At 37.4% G+C, this 21,280-nt stretch overlaps 1 protein-coding gene across 1 annotated transcript in view; it reads left to right on the top strand.

The window, feature by feature from the left end:
- TOPAZ1 (testis and ovary specific PAZ domain containing 1) overlaps positions 1-17,514 on the top strand; it is a 37,738-nt gene extending 20,224 nt beyond the window's left edge. The window contains exons 9-20 of the mRNA XM_035319805.1: positions 2,585-2,648; positions 3,691-3,842; positions 4,068-4,160; positions 4,400-4,515; positions 5,992-6,058; positions 7,342-7,516; positions 9,080-9,180; positions 12,759-12,924; positions 13,782-13,946; positions 14,808-15,011; positions 15,276-15,459; positions 17,176-17,514. Coding sequence (XP_035175696.1) covers positions 2,585-2,648; positions 3,691-3,842; positions 4,068-4,160; positions 4,400-4,515; positions 5,992-6,058; positions 7,342-7,516; positions 9,080-9,180; positions 12,759-12,924; positions 13,782-13,946; positions 14,808-15,011; positions 15,276-15,459; positions 17,176-17,389 — 1,701 coding nt within the window. The 3' untranslated portion in view covers positions 17,390-17,514. The remainder of the gene's footprint in view (positions 1-2,584; positions 2,649-3,690; positions 3,843-4,067; positions 4,161-4,399; positions 4,516-5,991; positions 6,059-7,341; positions 7,517-9,079; positions 9,181-12,758; positions 12,925-13,781; positions 13,947-14,807; positions 15,012-15,275; positions 15,460-17,175) is intronic.
- Positions 17,515-21,280: the final 3,766 nt, after the last annotated feature.

Below are 21,280 nucleotides of genomic sequence, written 5' to 3'. Positions count from 1 at the left end.
TATGGATGTGTTCTCTGCTACCTCTTACTGAAAGGAAAAAAGCTGTGTTATTTGGAAGAAAAAAGGCGCCCAGCATCCTTCTTCTTATTTCCCTGAAGTAGCTCAAACTTGCTTCTTAAATTTTATTCCCTTTGGTTGCAAAAAAGGGGTTAAGCATTTGCCTCTAAGGACAGTAGCTGCATATCACAACCTGATGAGATACCTTAATTTGACAGCAGAGGTTTTTTGCTGTGTATCTTCTAGTCCCCTCGCTGATTGAGGATTTGTGTCGCCAAGACACAGAGGACAACAGACTGCACAGTATCAGGGGCTAATGCTTCACAAAAAAAAAAAAAAAAAAAAAAAAAAAAAAAAAAAAAAAAGATGTTGTCTGGATCTTCTCTGAGACCATGCAGACACAAGATGGAATTGTACCCCAAGGAAGTGCAGCCAGAGTCTGAGCATATCAGACTGGGAAACAACAGACAGACATGATAGCAAAGGCTGGAAGCTCATGACTTTTATTAGCATGAGAACAGTCCCTGTTCCACATGAGATCTGCAGCAACAGATCAGATTCAGGGTCCACGTAGCAGATGAGAAGCTGGGAACTCTGTCCCAGTAAAGCATTAGAACTGGCTGACACTTTTTATATGGCTTCTTAAATAAGACTTAATTGTTCTGTCCTATTATTACTATCTCTAACCACCTTTAAATAATTTTTTGTTGGTCAGCTTCAGCCACATTTAGTGTGGAATGTACATCTTAAAGGTGCTATTATCCTGCAAGAAAACAACCTCTTATAAAACAGATCCTGGTTTTGATCGCACTGAGTAAAGGGCTGCAGCATGAGGTTTTACCTCTTACTAAGCATCAGAGCACACACTGAGAGATGCTAAAAGATTTTGTGAGATTTGGTGATTGTTCTTGTAATTTAAGAACCTCTGTTTTAATGTATTAAAACTGCTTTACTGGGCAGCCAGTTGCTTATGGAAAATAAACAACCATTTTGTTATGTTTCTTACTAAATCGTCATATCAAGTGATTTCTGGAGTCAGCTGGTGGGTGACCAAATAGTGTGATCTGTGCTGCTTTTTTTAATGTAATTTTGTCTCTTCCTAGTTTTATGTAACATCATTTTAATTCTGTTACTATTATTTCTAAGGTTAGAGATTCTCATATTTTACGTGGTCTATAGATTCAGTTATAACTTTAAACAATTAAATCAACTGAAGCCTCCTAGAAGCTGTAAATGAAGCGCACAGTTCACTTCTTTTATGCATGTAGTGTAACATGTCCCGTGATTAAATCCTACTACAACTGGATTTTCCAAGCAATTTCACTAATAGTTGGAACAGTCAGAGCTCCAGATGCAATCTTGGCTTTTTTTGGCAGTCAGTCCAAAGGAGGAGGAAAACAGATTCCTAAAGAAAGCAAACTAATTTACATACTGTAAGCATGTGCTAAAGTTTGTTTTGGAAATGCCCTCAGCCACCTGGGATTTTGGATTTGGATTAAAAGAGTTAACCCCTTGCAAGAGTGACAGCACATACGTATTAAAGACCAAAGATGCTACATGATTTTCCACAAGGGATAGCTTAGGCCACAGTTCAACAACATTATGACGCTGTTTGAAAATAAAAATAATAACCTTTACAGTCAGTGTATTTAAATGTACAGTTTTGGTGTTGTTTGCCTTGGTGATCTGAACAGGTTAACAGTCTTAAAAGAAAGGTGTCTTGGCCACGTGCCAGTATCTCCGTGCTCATCCGTGCTCTCCTGATAATTCATTCACTGTAACAGACTCAGTGAGTGGATCCTGTCTAACCTTGAAGTTTCGTTTAAAAATAAACCCAATTCAATTCTGCAATAACACATCTATGGTTGGGGGGCGGGGGGTGTTGTGTCTCTTGATTGTTTGTTATTTCACAAAATAGTATTAGATGTAAGACGTGTTTTAAATAATTTTGCAGAAAGATAGTAAATTTGTCAGAAGTGACAAAGGGGATGCAGAAGGGTATTGCTGTTTTTGTGTTGTTCTTTTTTTTCTAAATTGAAATTTTAAGATTTAATCTTTGTAGTTTTTACTTTTTCACCTGCCGAGCTACAGCTGACTGTGTATCACAAAGCTGAGGTTAACGAATTTTTAAAGCAGCTTAAGATGTTAAGACAAAAATGTTGCAGCAGTGTTAGCAACTTCAGTTCTCAATGATTTTATGACTTGGTGCTTTTGTGTAATTTTTATTATGTTTTCACTTTCACTTCTCTGCTGTTCTGTTTTTTTTATTGTGCCACACTTTTACTAATTCCCAGTATTTTTAAAATCCTTTTTTCGTTTGCTACTAGTGTACACACACATGCATACAGTTGTGATTCCAGCATCTCCTCTCCAAAACATTTAATGTATGTTATTTTCTACTTGATTTGCTGTCCTTTGATGGTGCCTTTGCCTTCAGACCCCATTACTTTCTTACACCATATTTTGGTACGTATGGGTCAAATAGTTAGAAGCAATGTAAAGATTGTTTCCTTGTACAACTCCTGTTTGTGGGTAGTTTGTTTGGCATAAACTGAGGTAATGTTTTACTTTTTTTATCTTTCTCTAGATTTGCATGGCAATACTTAGGACGTACATTAGTATCAAAGAATCAGGCCTTCTAAAACGTGCAGGTATGATAAGTATCTTTTTATGTGTATCTGATATTTAGCTTATTTAAAACAAGCAGACTTGGGAGAAAAATAGGTGAGACTTCCAACAATGAATAAAGTTCTCATTTAGTAGGTATTCATGTGTTTTTCAAGTACCAGTTTCCCATTGAGGATGTGTGTTTAGATGTGCAGTTATCTCAGGAGGTTGCTAAAAATCTTACTTGCCTAGAAAATTATCTAGACTTTAGAATAGATAGTGGGGCAAGAGGGAAGGTTTAACAGCACCAATATTTTGTTAAGGCAGTTTCGAACAACACCCTAACTAAATACTACAAATCCAAAAACTTTAGAATTAAGCTCTTTAAATGAAGTGCTGTTACGGCATCCATACAGCTTTAATTTAGTCCTTTCACACTGCTATGTATGTAGACAATTAAACTCAATACATTTTAGAGACCAGAGTTGATTCAAATCCATGTGAACCTACAAGTTGAGTCAGAAAGGGCTAAATTTTAGTCTGGACAGTCATTCCGTTTTTACCTACGTTTTTGAAAGCTTAGTAGGATGTAGTACAGTATGAACATGGGATCCTGTTGCACCCTGTGTAGTAATGTTGCCTTTCTGAAACACTGAGTACTGAAATGCAGGTAACACTGAGTACTTGCATCTGCCATGGTTAGCCCTGGAGGAACTGGTAACACCAGCCACCATGACAGCACTGCACTTGGTAGAGCTTCATGTCTGGCAGGAGCTTAGTACCTTCATGTGCTACCATATCTAACCCGGTTTTGGTGCATTCTTGTGCTGCACTAAATTAGCTAAGCTTTCTTGAAACCTCCAGAAGTTCAGCTCAATGATATGAAGTATTTCATAACAGCCAGTCTTGGTTTAGTAATGTTAATATTGGGTTCAAACTTCCCTCTTACCTATTCTTCTCCATATCCCAGTGCCATAATATCCCGGATAATTAAGAGTTGTTACTCTGCTTTTAACATTTAAGAAGATAACCTGTTCAGAAAGCATCAGTTCCCCCAAAGTGAAATTATTTTAATTGCTTTTTCAGTCCAAATATTTGTCAGGTATTACAGAGAAGTTACTCCTGGCGAGGATTTTGCTTTTCAAGTGCTGAATGATCTTCTCATTTGCTTGCTCAAGAACTGTTTGTTGCAAGAAGTATTTCAGATACTGCGTGTAGCTGTACAGATTAATACACTGGTAGGTGACCTTGAAATATTTCGAAAACTTTTGATCCATAGTTTCTCGTTTTTGGGGGGCAATACCATTTGTAGTCATAAGTTTGTTTTTACTTCATTACTGACTTCTTGAAGAAAAAATTTGTAATCTTCTTGAAGAAAAAATTTGTAATCTATTTTTAAAACTCTGACCTTTTTACTTGAACAAAGTCATAAAACTAATTGTGCTTTTTTGTCTAAATTATAGCCGGCTGTGGATGTTTTTCTGAAAGTTTTTGAGCATGTGGCTTCTTTGAATATAAGAAATGCTGTGCCTACATTAATCAGTACCTTTCGTAAGGTATGAGTTACTATTTAAAGGAATTTCTGAAAATAGCTTGCCTGTTTAAAAATGCAAGATATTTCTTAAATATTCTTTCAATGGTACTTTTTAAAAATTAAATTGTGGCTAGCTGAATGCTTGGTATGGGTTTTTGACTGAGATTCAGTGTGACACGTTTTTCACTGATGCTTGCCTGTGGAAATACACGATGACAATTCTTGTATGCTTACTTTTCTTCCCCCTGTTTGATATTGCAGCTCATTGATGCTGGTATGTTTCTCGAGTTTGAACATTTTAATTACATTACTAAACTCCTTCAACAATTGCAAGTTTCCAACCAGGAAATAAATGTTGTTTTGAATATAAAATCCAGGTATGCCTTTAAGGAGCTATTTCTATAATTATATCTGTCTAGTTCCTTTTTCAGGTTCTATGTTACAAATTTATGTAAAAAGGTGGTTAGGAAGTGTAAATGTAGGGGTTTGGAGTAAAATACAACCATATTGTGCCTAATTGTATTTTCAAATGCTGTCAATTTGCCGTGCTTCAAAGATCAAGGATCATTACTCAAAACGTCGATTCAGACTGCAGTTATGATTAGCCTTTTGAATATTGTCATAGTACAGTCTGATGGGATGCTGTTCCCAACTATTTGGAGAAGTTTGTACAAGTGTAGTCAAATTAGAAACGTAATGATTTAAAATATATTTTAGGCCAGCATAAGCAAACAGTACTTCTGCAATAAAAATCATGTAGGCAGTGAATTGTTAGTTATAATCTGAAGTAGTCTTCTAATTTCATTTACTGTGCATCTTAAACACATGTGCCTCCACAAGACAAGTGTCAAGGAGGGGGATTTTTAGTACGACTAGATTATGCTGCACAAAATGTGAAATCAGAGCCCAAACCTCTTCCAAAACTGCTGATGTTCCCCATCGCTTGCCCGAGTTTTTTTGTTTCAATTTTCTGCATCACATATGCACACACAAGTTGAGAAACTAAATTTGTGGTTCATAAAGGAAGATCTGATTCTTAAAGGAAACCAAACATGCAGCGGGCGTCTCCTCTGTAAAATCAAGGCATCACTGTTTCAAGAGAAAGCACTCTAGAAATTGTTTGCTGCTTTTCATGCTTTTCCCAGAGAATACCTTTCAGCTACGGATCTCAGTGTTTTATACATGCAGTTTACCACATGTGTTGGAGGTGATACCACTTTTCAGATCAGGAATCTCATTCACAAAGGAATGACCCTTTCCAAATTGCCTCAATATGTATTGTGCTTTTAGCACAAACTGAGAGAGTTTGTATCTGTGAAGTCTGAGCAGCTTAACTGCTTCAACTACATGTGCTAGCTCATTCATGTGTAGGTGAAGTGTATCTATATGATAACATCATGCTGGGTAGGTGGATTCATTGTGCCAGTGGCAGCATCAGAATAAACCATTACATCCTGAGGTATTTGAAGCTGAATTACACTTTGGTTCATGTAATTAACTTTTTTTTTTTAACCTTTTTGTCAGACACATGCACAGTGAGGTCCACATTTACTTAATGTATTGCAGGTCTTATTCCTGCCTCTTCAGTTACATTTATACCAAGAGAAGGGAATATTATCTGTGGAAAATAGCTCTCTTTAGTTATTTGTATAACATACGTACTGACTCCCTTTGGCATGATTGTGCACATCTGTTTTCAGTGTCCATTTGGTATATTATATGTAGTAAATCAAATAAAAAATTACATCAGTTTTCGATCCAAATACGATGAATTGTTGATCACCTGCTAGGTCATAGTTTAGTTCAATAGGATGTGTTAAAATTAAGTTTTAATATTTTTTTTCCCATTGAAGATTTCAGGAAAGACATTTTAAAAGCAACTGGCTCTTTGACTTCAATTTGGTAATGGTCGAAATTCAGGTACAGTATGCATTTTGTAAGCCTTTTGGAATTCTTAAATCACGACTTTTTTAAACCTACATAAAATAGCAATTTTTACATCATTTTAAATGAGTGTGATGATAATACATTTCTGTGTAAAACAGTTTTTGGGAAAGATTAACATGCAGGGAAAAACTGTCTGGCTTTTCTGTGAGCTCAGTACTTATTTTAATTTACATACTTGTAGCTTTTATCCTAATTTTGCATCTAATTCAAAAACCTTAGAATTGTCAGCAATTTTTTGTTGTGCTCGTAATTGGTATTGATGTATCATTCCTCACCAAAAATTACTTAATACCTTATTTAGTAGAATCAATACCTTATGTAAAAAGGCATAATTGTGAAAGGCAGGTTATTTTGAAGAATAAGAAAATATTGTAGCATAACTTCTTTAATAGGCTACTGCATTTTTCACACTGAAAGACGAATTACTTCTTATGAACAATTATAGTTTACATATTACTAGACTTATTGCACAGATCCTGAAGCCTAAATTTAAGAAGGCAAGAACTGGGACTGTGACCAGGACCGATCACAATTTTGTCCAGTCAGTTCCTGGAAACCTCTGTAATTCCTTGTTGGCATTTGTGTGTCACATATCTCATCTCGCTTGGCTTACCTGCAGACCCTGCAACACAGCCCTATGCTGTTATCAGTAGCATCTTGACGCACGTGGTTTAAATTTAACTATTCTACGTGCGTGTGCATATGCAGCGTGTGCCTCTAGATTACAGTGCAGAAATGTAGCCTGGGCCCTAAACATCTCAGAAAAGTTACACCAGAGTACTGAATGTCTCGTGAGGACCAGACGTGATTATTCCTAGCCTGCGTTGATAGGAGGATTCAAGTTAACTTAATCCTTGACAAAGAAAATGGGTTTGGTGATGCTAACAAAATTTTAATGATATGTGTTATAAAAATATGTAGTATGTTATAAAAATACAAGCGTGGAGAGAGAAGAATATAAAACAGGGAGGTTCAATCATCATGTCATTAGAAATGCCTGTATTTGGTTATAATCTCTTCAGATTAACTTCTCAAGACTCTCTGATCTGTTCCTGTAAGAAATGGGTGATACTCTGTTAAGTGAAATGTCATAAATCAGAATACATTCAGTAATGTCATAGGACACAGGGTATATATTAGCTGCATTGTTTCCTGCTTTAAGTTTGTCTCAGGATTACCTCTTGAATTTCAGTATATTTTCTGTTTGGTGTTCTGGAAGCAGTTTTGTTTATATTTGTCGCTTGTCTTTTTCATAGCATTGCAAGGAAAAAAATGATTGGAGTAAGATGGGAACTTTGTATGTTAATGCAAGAACCGGATGTGAACATTTTGATGATCTTCAGAAATTGTCTTTATGCATTACTGAAATACTAACAAGAGATTCTGAGAAAGACAGACCAGGAATTCCTTTTTGCGATTTTGCTGATGCAGGTAAAATTAAGATGGAGAAAATGCTGCATTGCTCATCGTATTCTTGGTAGGGTTTCCATGAGGTCAAAAATAAAATTGTGTACTGACTGTTTTCTTCACATTAGTTACTTTTATCTAATACAGCATTCAGAATTTCTTGAGGCACAAATACAGTCAGATGAAATTATCAACAGACGTCATTTTCTGGTAGAAATGAAATCCGCGGTGCTTACACTGAAAGAGCCACTTGGCTCTGAAAAAGGCACACTTGAGCTCTGTCAGATTACGAAGAGAAACCAAAACTCTTGGTCTTCAAGGAAGAATGTCCTGTTCTCAGTACAAAGGCAAGCATGTTCAATTACTGTCATCTGAAGTGCAACACTCTTAATAGCATAAATAAACTTCAGAGCTGTAAATGCAGCTGTACATACGGCTTGTACATACAAAAATGCATTGAACAGGATTACGTCAGGTGTGTATCATTTGTTTGGTTAGTTTGGTTTCGTTGGTTTTTAGCAATTTGGATTTTCAGAATTTCTCAGTCCCCTAAAGAAAGAAAAATTTCTGCAAGGGCAGGGTCCTCAAAACACCTAGTTTTTTAATATTTCTGGTGGGTTTTCTGTCCACTTTCCTCTCTATGCCTCTTCATTTACTTATCAGCATCCTTCCTCCTAATAAGATTGTAGAAGACAGAGGCTCAGTGAAGTAAGTGTCAGTGGGATATTAAAGCTTTGTATAATGGATGGCTCAGATCTTTTTCAACCTGTATTAACTACTAAAACCTGATGAATATTTATTTCAGTTATGTGACACAACCCTTCTGATTACGGACTTCCATAGTATAAAACAGCTTTCATTTATGACACGGACAAAAGGCTTTGATGGGGCTTGAAACTTGGTCTGTCTTCGCTAGAGCAGAGGTCTCCAAACTGATAGATACCCCATCAGTAAAAAATTTTTGAACACTTACTTAATGTGTATTTAGTTACAAATTACATACACGTACTACTGCACTAATACATTATGTGCATTATCAAACATACATCAAAACAAATCTAAAAAATGATGAAATAAAGATGAAATAAACACTGGTTGAAAGTTTTACTTAATTTATCAATGGCACAAAAAATACTTTCCCGCACCTGTGTGGGAAGAATTGTGTGTGTACCATCCCACGCTGGAAACCACTGTTCTACAGTGCCAACAGTGCTTCCAAAGTAAAGAATATGGCTTGGAAACACTTGGAATTACCGGTTCTGTAACTGCCATTTTTTCTTCACAGTGCCAGAAAACAGAGAGCTTACTTTACAAGTAATGATGTTGCTAAGTTATGATGTTATTAAGTTACACCATTACTTGCCCAAGTATCTTACGGATAAACTAGAGAAAATAATGTGCAAATAAACTATCGTTATTGTCAGACTTAGGAAATCATTACACTTAATGCCAAGTATTTCAGAAAATACATTTAATATTTTCCCAATGACTGTGTTTTTCAAGTGTAAGTTCTGTGATCTGTGATCAAGTTCTTTGAAACTGCATTTACATGTGAAAACAAAAACAATACATATTTTTTCTTTCTAGTAATAACAAATTCGACATGCAATGAAGCAGACAGGATTTTCATTGGAAGGACTGGGATAAGCGTGATGAATTCTTATCGCAGAGTACTGCAGTGGAGAAAGGTACACTGGACTACAGTAACCTGTTTGGAAGAAAAATAATTTGTCTTTACCTTACGAAGTGCTAAACTGTTTTTCTAGTTGAGTGTCTGGATGTGCCACCTGCCTCCCCCCCAGTCTTAGTGCTTCTTAATTGTCCAGCTGAATCAAAGCATTTTATTGTGCCTTTCTGGGCAGCAGTCTTCTGAGCTTTGCATGTGTGGGGATTTTTTCCTGCTTGCTTTGTTGATTCAAGCGGAGGGAGGTGCTTGTGAGAACAAATACATTTTATTTTTCATTCATTATGTAACTGCAGCTTTTAAATGAGCAAAATATACACGGATTGTGGAAATTGTTTTCCTTTTAGTGATGGATATACAAGGTATTCATACTGCTTGGTAGAAGAATGCAGTGTGCTTCAAGACAAAAGTACATAAATGAGCATATTTCTGTCTGGTAAAGTCTGTCATAAATTGGTCTTGCAACCTAGAAACTTGATTGTTCAGGTTCAGCTTTGCCTTTCCTGAGCTAGGGATGAATGAGGGTTAAGAGACCAGTCTGGCTGAGGTTCTGGACCAAGCTGGTGATGATTCCCACAAATGCCGTTTTCCTCCACCTGGTAATACTGCTGTATTCCAAGACCGCCCAACTCAAGAAATATTTCCTGCACCGATTCTTCTGAGCCTGACCTCAGGTGGAAGGGATAAGGTCAAGAAGACAGAAAAGAGGCATAGCAGGGCTCCTGCTGCACTTGGTGGTGCTCATTCCCCAGAATACTACTGAAAGTGCTTTTCTTCTGTTGACTTGTTTTTTTTTTTTTCATTTCAAACATCTTGCCAGATTTGGATTTATGAGTTGTGTGAATCTGGCAGACAGTTGGACCTCACAAAGAAATACCCTTTACAATCTTTTCCTGCTGTCCAATACTATGATGAGCCAGTGTTAAGAGACAAGACCTTTCACCGGATGTTTTAAACTCTTTAGGACTCATCCAGTAATTGATCATAAGTTCACTGCAGCAAGCTCTGCTCCAATGTTAAATTCTCTTTCATCATGGAAGGAAGCAGTTTATACCAATCTGCCTCCCCCCTATGCAATGCAACATGACCAGTGCCAATGGGAGGGTGAATTTGAAGCACCAGTGCTTCTGGGATGTGTTTTGTTCAGTGATTGTATTCTGAACTTGCCTTTTTGTCATTAGGGCTGATCCTTACAAGTAGTAATTATTCTGTACAGGGACTGTTCTCATCCTATACATGATTTCAACGATGTATTTTCATGAACAAAAGCAAACTCTCCCTGTCCCCTTTTGTCTTTTTATTCTTGGGGAACCCTTTCTAGTTTGCATTAAAGAACTAAAATGTCTTTTGAACGACTGCCTATAAGGCATGACCCTGAAGAATTCTGTTATCTGAAACCCATGCGCTGCTGTCTGTTTCCAGGGCCACCCCAGGTCCCAGGGGATAGCTGATAAAGGTTCTTGGTTTAGACACTGTGCACCCATTTTGATGAATCAGAAGTTTTGCAGCATCAGTTTGTTGAGTAGAAAGGTCTCTAACAGGTCCCGATCAAGCTACAGCACGCTGGTTGCACCCATCACAAGAGTGCCACAGCACAGTGTGACACTGTTGTGAGAGTGAGGGGAAGGAAGGGGGCTTTGCACTAGCAGTTTTTAGTACTGCACTAGAATTTTTACAGTGTTTGGTACTCACTTGTAGAAACATTGGGAGATTCCTGGCCTCTGTTGAGGTGGTCTAAATTCTTGTCATTGAGAAGTGGTCAGCACTCTTGTTTCTCATTTAAGAGCTCAGTTTGGCTTGTTTTCTGGCCGTCGTCTTCAGCAGAGGCAGCATATATTCCGTGTTTGCAGGGACATACCTTCATACTGAGCTATTTTTCAGTATCTCCTGTAAGGGAGATCTTTGTACTTGGTTGCAGGATCTCATATTCCCAGGAAGTTCATCTTCATTTCCTGACATCAGAGGTGCAATGGATCAAAAGCCTGTGTATTGTTTCTCTTGTATGATAGAGGTTACTAAGAGCAGGCAGTTCTTAGGTTACTACTTTTTTTTTTTTTTTTAAATGTATAGAGCAAAAGATCATCACTCCTTTGACAGGGTGTCAAATCCCTTTCTCAATAGACTGCTCTCCAGGATCCTCAAATAGCCTCACAGACAACCTGTGATGACCATATTGGAGCGTGAATGAGGTTGTGCTCTGAGTGATTTTTATCAGAACTGACAACCTCCGAATTGATCTCTGCTTCAGGGATGAACTAGAACTGTCATTACTACTTCTTTCCAACCAGCTTTGCTCCATTGTACCCATGAAATAAGTCTGTAATCCTGTGATTATGGGCTATCTTCTTGATCCCCTATCCTGCTTCTTCAAAAAAGTGGTCCAGAAAATAAGACAGGATGAAGGATGTGATCTAACCATAAATGATAACTGCAGTCATTTAGTTTGTATTCTTTTACAGGTTATGTTGAGATAAACCATTGCAGAATCCTGTAGTAAAAGTTCCCAATTCGGGGCATATGCCAGTTCACACTACTTACATGCATACACACAAGGCATTTCCAAAAAAAATAGCTTCTTAATAAGAGTGTTTCATTTTATATCAACATCTCTGTTTTCCTAAACCTCCCTTTCCCTCTGCCTCCACGCCCTTCCTTCCCATGCCACCTGTGTGCACACACATGGCCGTGCTTTTTAGTAAGCCACCTTTTCTTCGATGCACCCACTAAGCAAGAGCTGGAACATGTCGAGGCTGGAGTTGTGTTCATGTTGCTTGCCCAGCAAGCTGCTGCCAGATGACAGCACTAAGTCCTGCCTGTCTTTGCCTTGCTGGGGACATTAATTTAGTATCCCTTTTCAGCTTCATCAGTACTTTTTTAGGTTGGTCAGATCTTCCTTACCTTTGAGACTGCTACCTTTCTTGGATCTTTGACTGAGAAAGCTGGCCAAAAAGCTGAAGAAAAAGAACCATGTCAGGAAACTTTTATAGGAAACCAGACTAAAAATCAGCTTGGTATGTGATGATAAAGTTGTTGGTTGTTTTACTGTTGGTCACATAGGCACAACTTCTTCCATTTTTTTTGTCCTTCTGGGTAGAATTATCTGTTCTGTTTGGCTTATGCTGGAGTAATTATTTCAGGTTAACTATTATGTCTCTACTGCAAAAAAAAAAGTCCTTATATGATCTTCTTAGAATTATATAGGTTATGTAGGGCTGAACAGAATCAAAAGAGTAAAATATTAATATGCTAAAGCAAGCAAATGCAAATAAATTACAAAGCATATTAAAATACTGTCTAGGAATATATACTGTGAACATATTAAAAAGAATAGTGTACTGGGAGCTGTCGAACAATGTCTTTTATTTTGTCTACAGAATCACAAATTAAAAAATCTGCTATTATTCATTAGAATTTTTACTATGTGATCCTTTTCTCGCTCCCCCCTAGTTTGGATAATGTCACTGATGTATACAAAACTTTGTCACCAAATTAAATGTGCCGTATAATGTGTAGGCATTCTGTGTTCATTCATGTCATTGCTTTCTCAGACCTTCCCTGTTCCCTTTCTCACTCTTGTGCTAGGGAAGGAAGGTTTTGGATAAATTGCATGAGCTACAGATAAATTTTACAGTCTTGAAAGGACTTATTGGTGCAGAGAACTTAGCATCAAGATGTCAAATTGTTAATAATGCTGCAGAAATTTTTCTTAAAACTGGAAGTTTGGATGGAGCGACATGGGTATTGAGAGGTGAGCTTTGTCTTACAAAGAACGGAGTTTTGACATTTACATTTGAACTGTCCCGTTTTGTGAAAGCTTTCAGCTACAAGTTACAAGTTGGTCTATGTTACTAACTAATAATACTGTGACAGCAAAAATAAAATGTGATCCATCTTATTAGTTAGCATTCTTTTTGATATATGTAAGAAACACCACCGATTCCAATTTCTTTTCAGAAAAACTCTCACAGTAGTTTACTGTCCACACTGTTCTATTCAGCAGTTACTATAATAGGGGAGGAGCGCTGCTTGGAAAGTGACCCAGCCCCACGTAAATTTCCTTTGAGCCAGATGAAATTCAGTCTCAAAAAATGTTCATGCTTGGGTTAATGCAGTGCTTCTTTACCCCTCACAGTATCCACATATAGCAAGGGTAGCTTTGGAATATTACAGTTTTTCTGCATTAAAATAATACATAGTTGCTGGCTTTTTGGAATTCTGACCTACTGAAAGAAGAAACTCAGAAGTGTATAAACAAGAGTAGGAAGTGTTCTATAAAGTAACATGGAGGAGCTAAGATTTTCTGTTCACACTTGTTTTATATAATTAAATAAATACATACATATCTGTATATATACAGTTAGATATGCCCCTGACAGTCATTTTACTATCATGATACTCAATAAAAGGGATTATTTAAAATTAAAAGGTTCTGAGAATCCATCTGAGAAGTATTAGTGATAAGTTATTAATAACAAAAACTGCATTTATGATAAGTTTTGAAGTTTGTTTTCTGCTACAGTTTACAGCATACTCTTAATGGCCAGAAGGCACAGCATCCAGCAGGTTGAGTTCATAGAAATGACACTATGCTATTCTTTGCTGCAGAGTCAGAATGGACCACGAATACACCACTGTGGCCCTGTGATGAAGAGGACATCCTCAATCGATTTAATCTGTTGTGTTCACTAGTGCACAAGTACATGAGGCAGAGTTTATACAGGCAGGCATTGGAAGTTCTGCAGAATTTACCAGGATTCCAAAATAGTTCTGGTAAGTAAGGAGAGGTACTGTGTTAAGAGCTAAAAATGTAACGTTATTCTGTACTGTTCTTTTTCTTTGTTTTCCTGGTAACATTTTTTGAAGAAGGTGGATTTATACGAGCTCATTTTTTCCAAAGAGGGTAGTGTCAGTGAACTCTGCAGCTTTTGCTTCACACCCGTGCACTTACGCACACAGTTTGCTTACCTGTCATCTTTCTTCACTTGGCTCAGTTACACAGGCCCCCAAGGAGGATCCACTAAATTTTTAAAGAGCATACACAGTATATACAATAGGATAGAAAACTGAGCAAGCCACCCTAGACTGTTATACATTTAATCGAGTGCTCTTTTGAGCTCAATTTATCTGACAGTTCAGATGTGTGCTTCATGTTGAGATGGGTAGTTACTTAGGCTCCACTGAGGAAGCCTCAGCTGACTCCTGTGTGTAGGTCTCAGTCGTATTATCGGTGTGTGCTTTTAAGTATTGCCTTAGTCGGAAGACCATCAAGAGTAGAAGCAGAACTTCAGAGACCAAGATGTTTTGTTTATTGGTGCAAATTTTGAGAGATCAAGTGAGGATTTTATTTGTAGACTTAGGCAAGTGAATACATTTTTATCTGATCTCCGTGGTTTTCACAGCAAATTATTACTTGGACTTTAATGCTTCTTCTCTCACAATGTAAATTAAATTAGTATGTAAAGGATTTTGATGAATAAAGTGCTACCATAAATTATCTCAACCTTGTGCCATTTTGCTCATAGAAGCAAAAAACCTGATCTTGGTGCTGGTCCCCAACACTGAGAAGCGATTCTACAAGTAGGCTTTGATTTGATTTGAATTCATTAATAAATATTCTTCTTTTCATTTCAGATACTGTGGATGTTTCTCAGTACAGCTGCGTTTTTAACCTGCTGATAAAAGCCTGTTTTGAGAGCAAGAACCTTGGGGTCTCATCTTCTGCAGTAGACTTCATGCTTTCAAAAAATATAGCTGTTGATTTTTTTTTACTTAGAGGATTAATCACAGGTTTGGGAAGAAGTTGTTTGTGGAGTAAAGCTAGAACCTACTACAAAAGTAAGTTGCTTTTTAAACATCCTTCCGTGATGTTCTGTGGATAACATTAGCAGCTCAGTGTGTTGGGGAGAAATGGGTCTTCCTTGTAAGAAGAAAACAGCACTTTCATTGTCAATGTGAGGAATTTATTTGTAACCAAAATATGTATTGGGAAATAGCGACAGTTGGGAATAGGAATCAGGGGCTACTACTGGGCATGAAGAAAACAGATCCATGTTCAGTATTGATAATCTTAATTTCTTATGTTTCTGCATTTACTCACAGCTGCTTTATCATTGGGTTGCTACCCGCCGCTAGAGGGAAATTTACATCACAAGATTTTGCCAATTCCTTTTTACGTGTCTGAGGTTGAGATGCTGTTGGCCATTGAATTATTCCTCGTTTCAAATGCCAGCGATATTCAAAGTCCGGGGGCTACTACTCAGTCTCTTCAAATAATACTGAAAAGGTTTGTGTCAGACATGTGCCTTATTTATTGTAGTAATCAGTGTGAACATGTAATTAATGAGAGGGTTTATTTTCTATTGGCTAGGAAAGAGAATAGTTAAAAAACTTGTTTTTAATCCTTTTTTTACAAACTGATGATATAACAGTAAATGTTTTTGGTTTTATTTTTTACATGTGTAACATGTGTTCCTGAGTGGCACTGGCCTCTGTTCGTTAGCTGAATGTGTCAAGCATACTACAAGTGTGCCCCTGTATTTTCAAAAACAGGATAGGTTCACATCTCAGCCTATAGAGCCTTTGTGTTGTGGTTAAGCATCGGAGGAGAAAGGCACAGTCAAAATGTTAACTCCTTTCATAAAGCAAATGCAACTTTTTTGGCTGTTCTTTGGCAAGTGCTTGAAACCATTTTATTTGATTCTCTCTCTAGGGAATATCCCGATATTAAGTGTGATTTTTTCCCTTCCTGTGAGACTGAGTAACTGCAAGATAAAAATTTGTTTCATTGCTTTTCCTTCCTGTCCATAAACCACCAACCACTGTCACTGGATTATACCTGTAATTTATTTTTCAAGACCCTATTTTCTCTGGGATTGTTTGGCTCAGTATCAAGATGTGAAACTGCATAGCAAAGCTGCATTTGTTAAGAAGGATGAATGAGGGCATCTCAAACTTGAGTACTGTGTCTTCTTTCAGCTCTATGCGTCCCAAGAAATCCATATCTGAATTTTTATTTTTTTATTGATAAATGCCTTTTTTTTTTTTTTTACCTTGTCTTTTTTGAACGCCTTACCTTTAAAGTCACACAATTTGTTTTCTTTAAGTTTTTCTGCTGTCTTTTAGGGGAATGTAAAATTTATGTTTGGAACAGTGATTACTTCAGGTCAAAACAATCATGTCCTGTAAAATAAGAAACGCATATGTTGCATGCAGCAGAAAAGAAAAATCCCACTCAGTTTTAAGTATGATCAAATTATTAGGAAAACAATGCTGGCCAGAACAACAGTATCATTTTGAGAATTTTTGTCACCATAAAAAAATTTCTGATTATACTTAGGAAATATTCTTCAGCTAATTTGACACACAAGGAAATTAAACTCCATAGAGAGATTTATTATTAATGAAAATTTGTTGATGTAAAGGTCGCAGCCTAAACGAAATGACAGTTTTGCTAGTATGCTATCGTACCTCTGCTTGTCTGCTTAAAGAGTAAGTTCTGCTCTTGCAAAAACATAGGCATGTCACTTAGGCACATCCTTATTCCAAAAGTGATTACATGCCAAGCATGAGTAATCCTGTTGGATTCAAGCACGTTACATACATTCTTGGAATATCCAATTCATAAAACGGTTTACATTCCTGTACTGAATTTGCCAGCCCAGACTAGAGCATTTCTTCATGAAATGTGAGTATTGCAGACCTGCTTTGCACTGGCATTAAATCCTATTACGTCTCAGTACTGTAAAATACTTTTAAAAGATGTCTAACATACTAAATTCTAACTTATTAAACTTCTTAAATTCTAAAGTCTAACTTATTAAATTTTTCAAAATAATCAGCTAAAATTTGTCTAGAAGTTAACATCTATCCTAAGTGAAGTGAACACAGGGCATTAGTTTAATGTTTTTGTGATCTTGTTGCCAGTATAAACCATGAGGCAAATGGCAGAGGGAGGGCCTGCATGATGCATAATTTTGTATTTGTGAAAATTCACTTACAGATACGAAGACCAGACAGTTCAGAATAACAGTGACTATCAAGCAGGAATGGAGAGACTTAGCCTGGCTGCTCATGTATCTGATCCAAAGCTTTTTCTTAAGCGTATGACAGTGAATGTTAATATGGAAGAAGTTTACAGCTTGGAGCATACATCTGCTCTAAAATGGCTTCAGGAGAATATGAAATGGGCTGGAAAGGTCTGGCTGTTTCAGTAGTCAGCAATTAATAAATAAAGAATTTGGGGGAGGGTGTTCGGTGGTTGAAGTGATCATTGTTAAAACTAATAAAAATTATTAAAGGTATTTGCCACTGTGTTCAGCCTTACTGACTTAGAGCAAGGCTTCAAAACTCAAGTTGTATTTTTAAGTACTTATATTGATGATAGTGCAGATAGTAGGACAAAAAGAGCAATTTTTTCCCCAACTATGTGGCTTACACGGGTGTATTTTAATGACATCACTATATGACAAGGAAGTTCTAGCCTCAGAATCTGCATTCTCCTTTTTAAGGAGAACGTAGTACTAGTTGTTAGTACTTTCCCAACAAGTGATAGTATGTAGGTAACAGCTTTGATTGTTTCCATTGTTCTCAATTGAGACTTTTTCCACATTGCTTCATACTTAGTAAAAGTAATATGTTTTCTTTTGTCTTCCTTACAGTACCTTGTGAGGATATTGTCCCATCCAAATGAAGGCCCCTTAGGCCTTCATTTCCTTACTCCAAACACCCAGTAAAAAGCAGTGGGAATAAAATATCTTCAAAATCATTTGCCATGAGACATGCCTGACTTAGGATACCTTTCCTTCACAGAACTGAGATGCTACACAAGTTGCTCACAGCTGAAGGTTTAGCTGTGTCTAGATAACAGCTTGTATATGGCTTCCCATTTGTGTGTCTATGCATTTTCACTGAAAAGGAAGACTTTCTCTCTCCCTTGATGGTGCTCTTAAGAGAGAAATGTTTTCTGCCTTCACATCTGATAACTGACGTTACCATTTTTAAGTTTCTGTATCATGAGCTGGAGGCTTGTAGCAATCTGGTTCTAGCATTCCTATTTCTTCAGGAATTCTTTTTTCACCTGCAAATCGTGCATCTTATCTGGGGCATGGATTATTTAAGTCAGACTTTATTTACTGATCTGCAACCTGAGGAGGAAGGACTGAATGGCAAATCAATGGGACCTTTGTCAAAGCTGGTACTTGCCCAAGCTCTCCACTTCTGTAGCGTTAAGATCTCCAGTACCAGCCTTCACAGATACAACATGCAGCTGTTTTGGTGCTGCTCTCCATCCCCATTAGAGCTTCTTGTGCTGAGAATTTCTGCTCTTCTGGGTATGGAAGCTTACGTGTTTTTTTTAAGCCTGTTCCATCATTAGTGACAGTCAAGGTGGTGGCGTAAACCCTCAATTTTTAAAAAATGTTTCCCTCTGAGGTAGCGTGAGTCTCAGTTCTCTCAGCATCACTGCAGGTGTTCTTTGAGTCATTAAGTTAATAATGATTTTACAGCTGGATGGTGGTTGAGGGTTTTGGAGGGGTGTTGGAATTCTATTGGTTGGGGGAGAGGCAGTTGCTACTCTAGTCTTGGGGTCCATCTTGCTAATTTGCTGTCATTAATCTGATCTGTGGTTGTTGTATGGCCCTCTTCATCTGATACCACTGCTCATCCAGTCTGTCTTGGAATTGCTACTGGAGGAAGGAAGATGTGAGTCTGATGACCTCTGAGATCATCCCTCCCACCTGTACAGAAAAATACAGGGACAGAAGCTCTTAAGTTTTTGCAACTTATCATGCTTCTGTAGGGGTCTCACCTGCTTTCCTTAAAAGAACTATCAGGTTCAGTAGTAACAATCAGATGGCATTTCTTTAAAATCCTTGTCCTTGAGAAACAATTGGCACTAGTTCAGACAGAGGTTGGGTTCTACCACTCGGTATTCTCTGAGGTGGCTCCCCCATTTGCAAGGCTATCCGCTTAGTCAAATCCGCTAGCATTCTGCTGCTTTGTTCCCTGGTAGCTGAATGCTGGATATGAAGCGATCAGGTTTCAGATGAGAAATCTGAACTGACGTTCTTTCAGTCACTCCAGCATTACAGGCAAGAGCAATTTTGGAGACTTGAACAAATTTAAACTGGCAATGTAGTCAACGGTGAGAAACTAAGTCATTTTTGCTAATTACGTCTTGTAAGATCCTTTGTAGCTTAATCTTCCTTGGAATTAGTCAGAAGCTATCTGAACCTCAGCTAAATCCCACGTTTCTGTAAGCAGTACCAGATGTGGCTAATACTGTGTTTGAGAGATGCAGGAGGACAAAATTCTCTTAGTAATCCTTATGGCTTCAAAGTTTGGGATGTTCTAGAGACAGCATTATTTTTCCATTATAAGTAACCTTGAATTTTTGCCTAGCTCAGCCCCAGAAAAAAATATATCCAAATGTTGATTTATTCTTCAGAGATTAGCCATTGACTTTCCAGGTTAGCTTGGAACTGTGGAAAGTTTGTGCAATGTTTTGGCTCCGTCTCCCGAGTATCATCTTCAGCTGATGTGATGCAATCTCAGTCATATTTTATATTAACAGGCAAAGCAACCTCCCCACATCACTGCTAAAAGTTCTGTTAAAACCGGTGGGTGCATCAGGATCCAGCTGTTTCTGTCAATACAGTGTTTCTCCCTATCACCATGATAAACCAGTAGGCAATTTAAATAGCTTTACTGTAGGTCTCATATCTCACACTTTCATACTTCCTGGGTCTTTGAAATACCGTACAAATCTGTACCCTTTTGGTGACAGAAATGCCATGTGCTAAAAGGACATAGCAAGTGAGGAAAACGTCATTGTGGAATGGTCCTGAAAAGATGCTCTTTTTTATTATTATTATTTTCTCCTGAAAAGATGAAGAAATATTCCAAAGATTGAAGTTAAGGACAACAGAGAAGATACATTTTTGCAGTTAGTCACCATAGAAAATACCTCTCTTTTTGCTTTTCCCCTTATACAAGTTACTGTCTCTTAATAGCTGAAAGAACCCTGTTAGAGGTAAGCAACTCATTTGATAGATTTTTTTTGCCATATAGGAGTCAAAAGGTATACTTAGGTGTTTGGAGATAGAGACAGTGCTTCAAAATAGAAAAAAATAATAATCCTATGCAGCACCCAGTAGCTAAATCTAGACAAAGCTATTCTTACTCAGTATGTTGTTAGTTAATGATGTATGAGAAATGCCATTTCTCTTTATGGAAATCTTCAGTTTTCACTGATCACAAGCTATGCTCGTGGAAAGATGCCTTTTGTTAGGTACAGACAGTTTCTTGTAACTAAAACAGAATAATGTAGTTTGGAAGACTTGCAACAAATTTATTTTGAAGCATTGATAGTTTTGAGGGTTTTTTAACCCACATCTTGGGTGAAAGTGAGAAACTGGAGGTAGAAGCTTGATAGTTTTACGACGTTCTATAAGGTAGTAAAAGGGGATTATCATTTTGGAGGAACTGTTAGATGTTAATAAATGTTGGGTTTTATTCTTTATGTGAAATATCCAAAACACCTGTGAATAAGTTTTGTCATTAAAATATTTAATTTCATTCAGATCTCTATAATTAATATTCATAGGTATGCGAAAGGATAGGCCAATGGCCTGTAGAGGTAGAGAGTTTAATGTCTAGTAACTACTGCAAGGATCAAGTTTGATACACTGTGTGAGGAGGTTAAGAATGTGTGAAATCAGTCCGATTATGCATTTTTTCACCATGCCATAGCACATAATGTAGCAAACGCTCATGAATAAATTGGGCTGAAGCTCCCAGCTGTGGACATGGCCAGCTTCCAGTTTTAACTGCAGGCTTGAGTGCAGGATCTGGGGGAATGGCCTGTGTGCTGCGCTCAGCTCGCTGAAGAATTGTAATGGGATGCTAGTGAGACTTCTCACATGGGGAGAGAGAGTAAAATGAAACGTCTCTGGTGTAGCAATCAAGCATTTAATTACCAAAATCTTAATGCCATACTCCTCAGCTTAGGAAAATATGGCCACATTAAGAGCAATTGCTAGTTCACATTTTTGTCCTTTCACATTCTCTGGATGTATTTTGTATCTTTGTCTTGTAGCACGTCGCAG

Source organism: Oxyura jamaicensis, chromosome 2 (assembly GCF_011077185.1).
Source record: "Oxyura jamaicensis isolate SHBP4307 breed ruddy duck chromosome 2, BPBGC_Ojam_1.0, whole genome shotgun sequence".
NCBI classification, from domain to species: domain Eukaryota; kingdom Metazoa; phylum Chordata; class Aves; order Anseriformes; family Anatidae; genus Oxyura; species Oxyura jamaicensis.
Note: the sequence above shows the minus strand (reverse complement) of the source record. Positions and strands in the feature narration are given on the sequence as shown.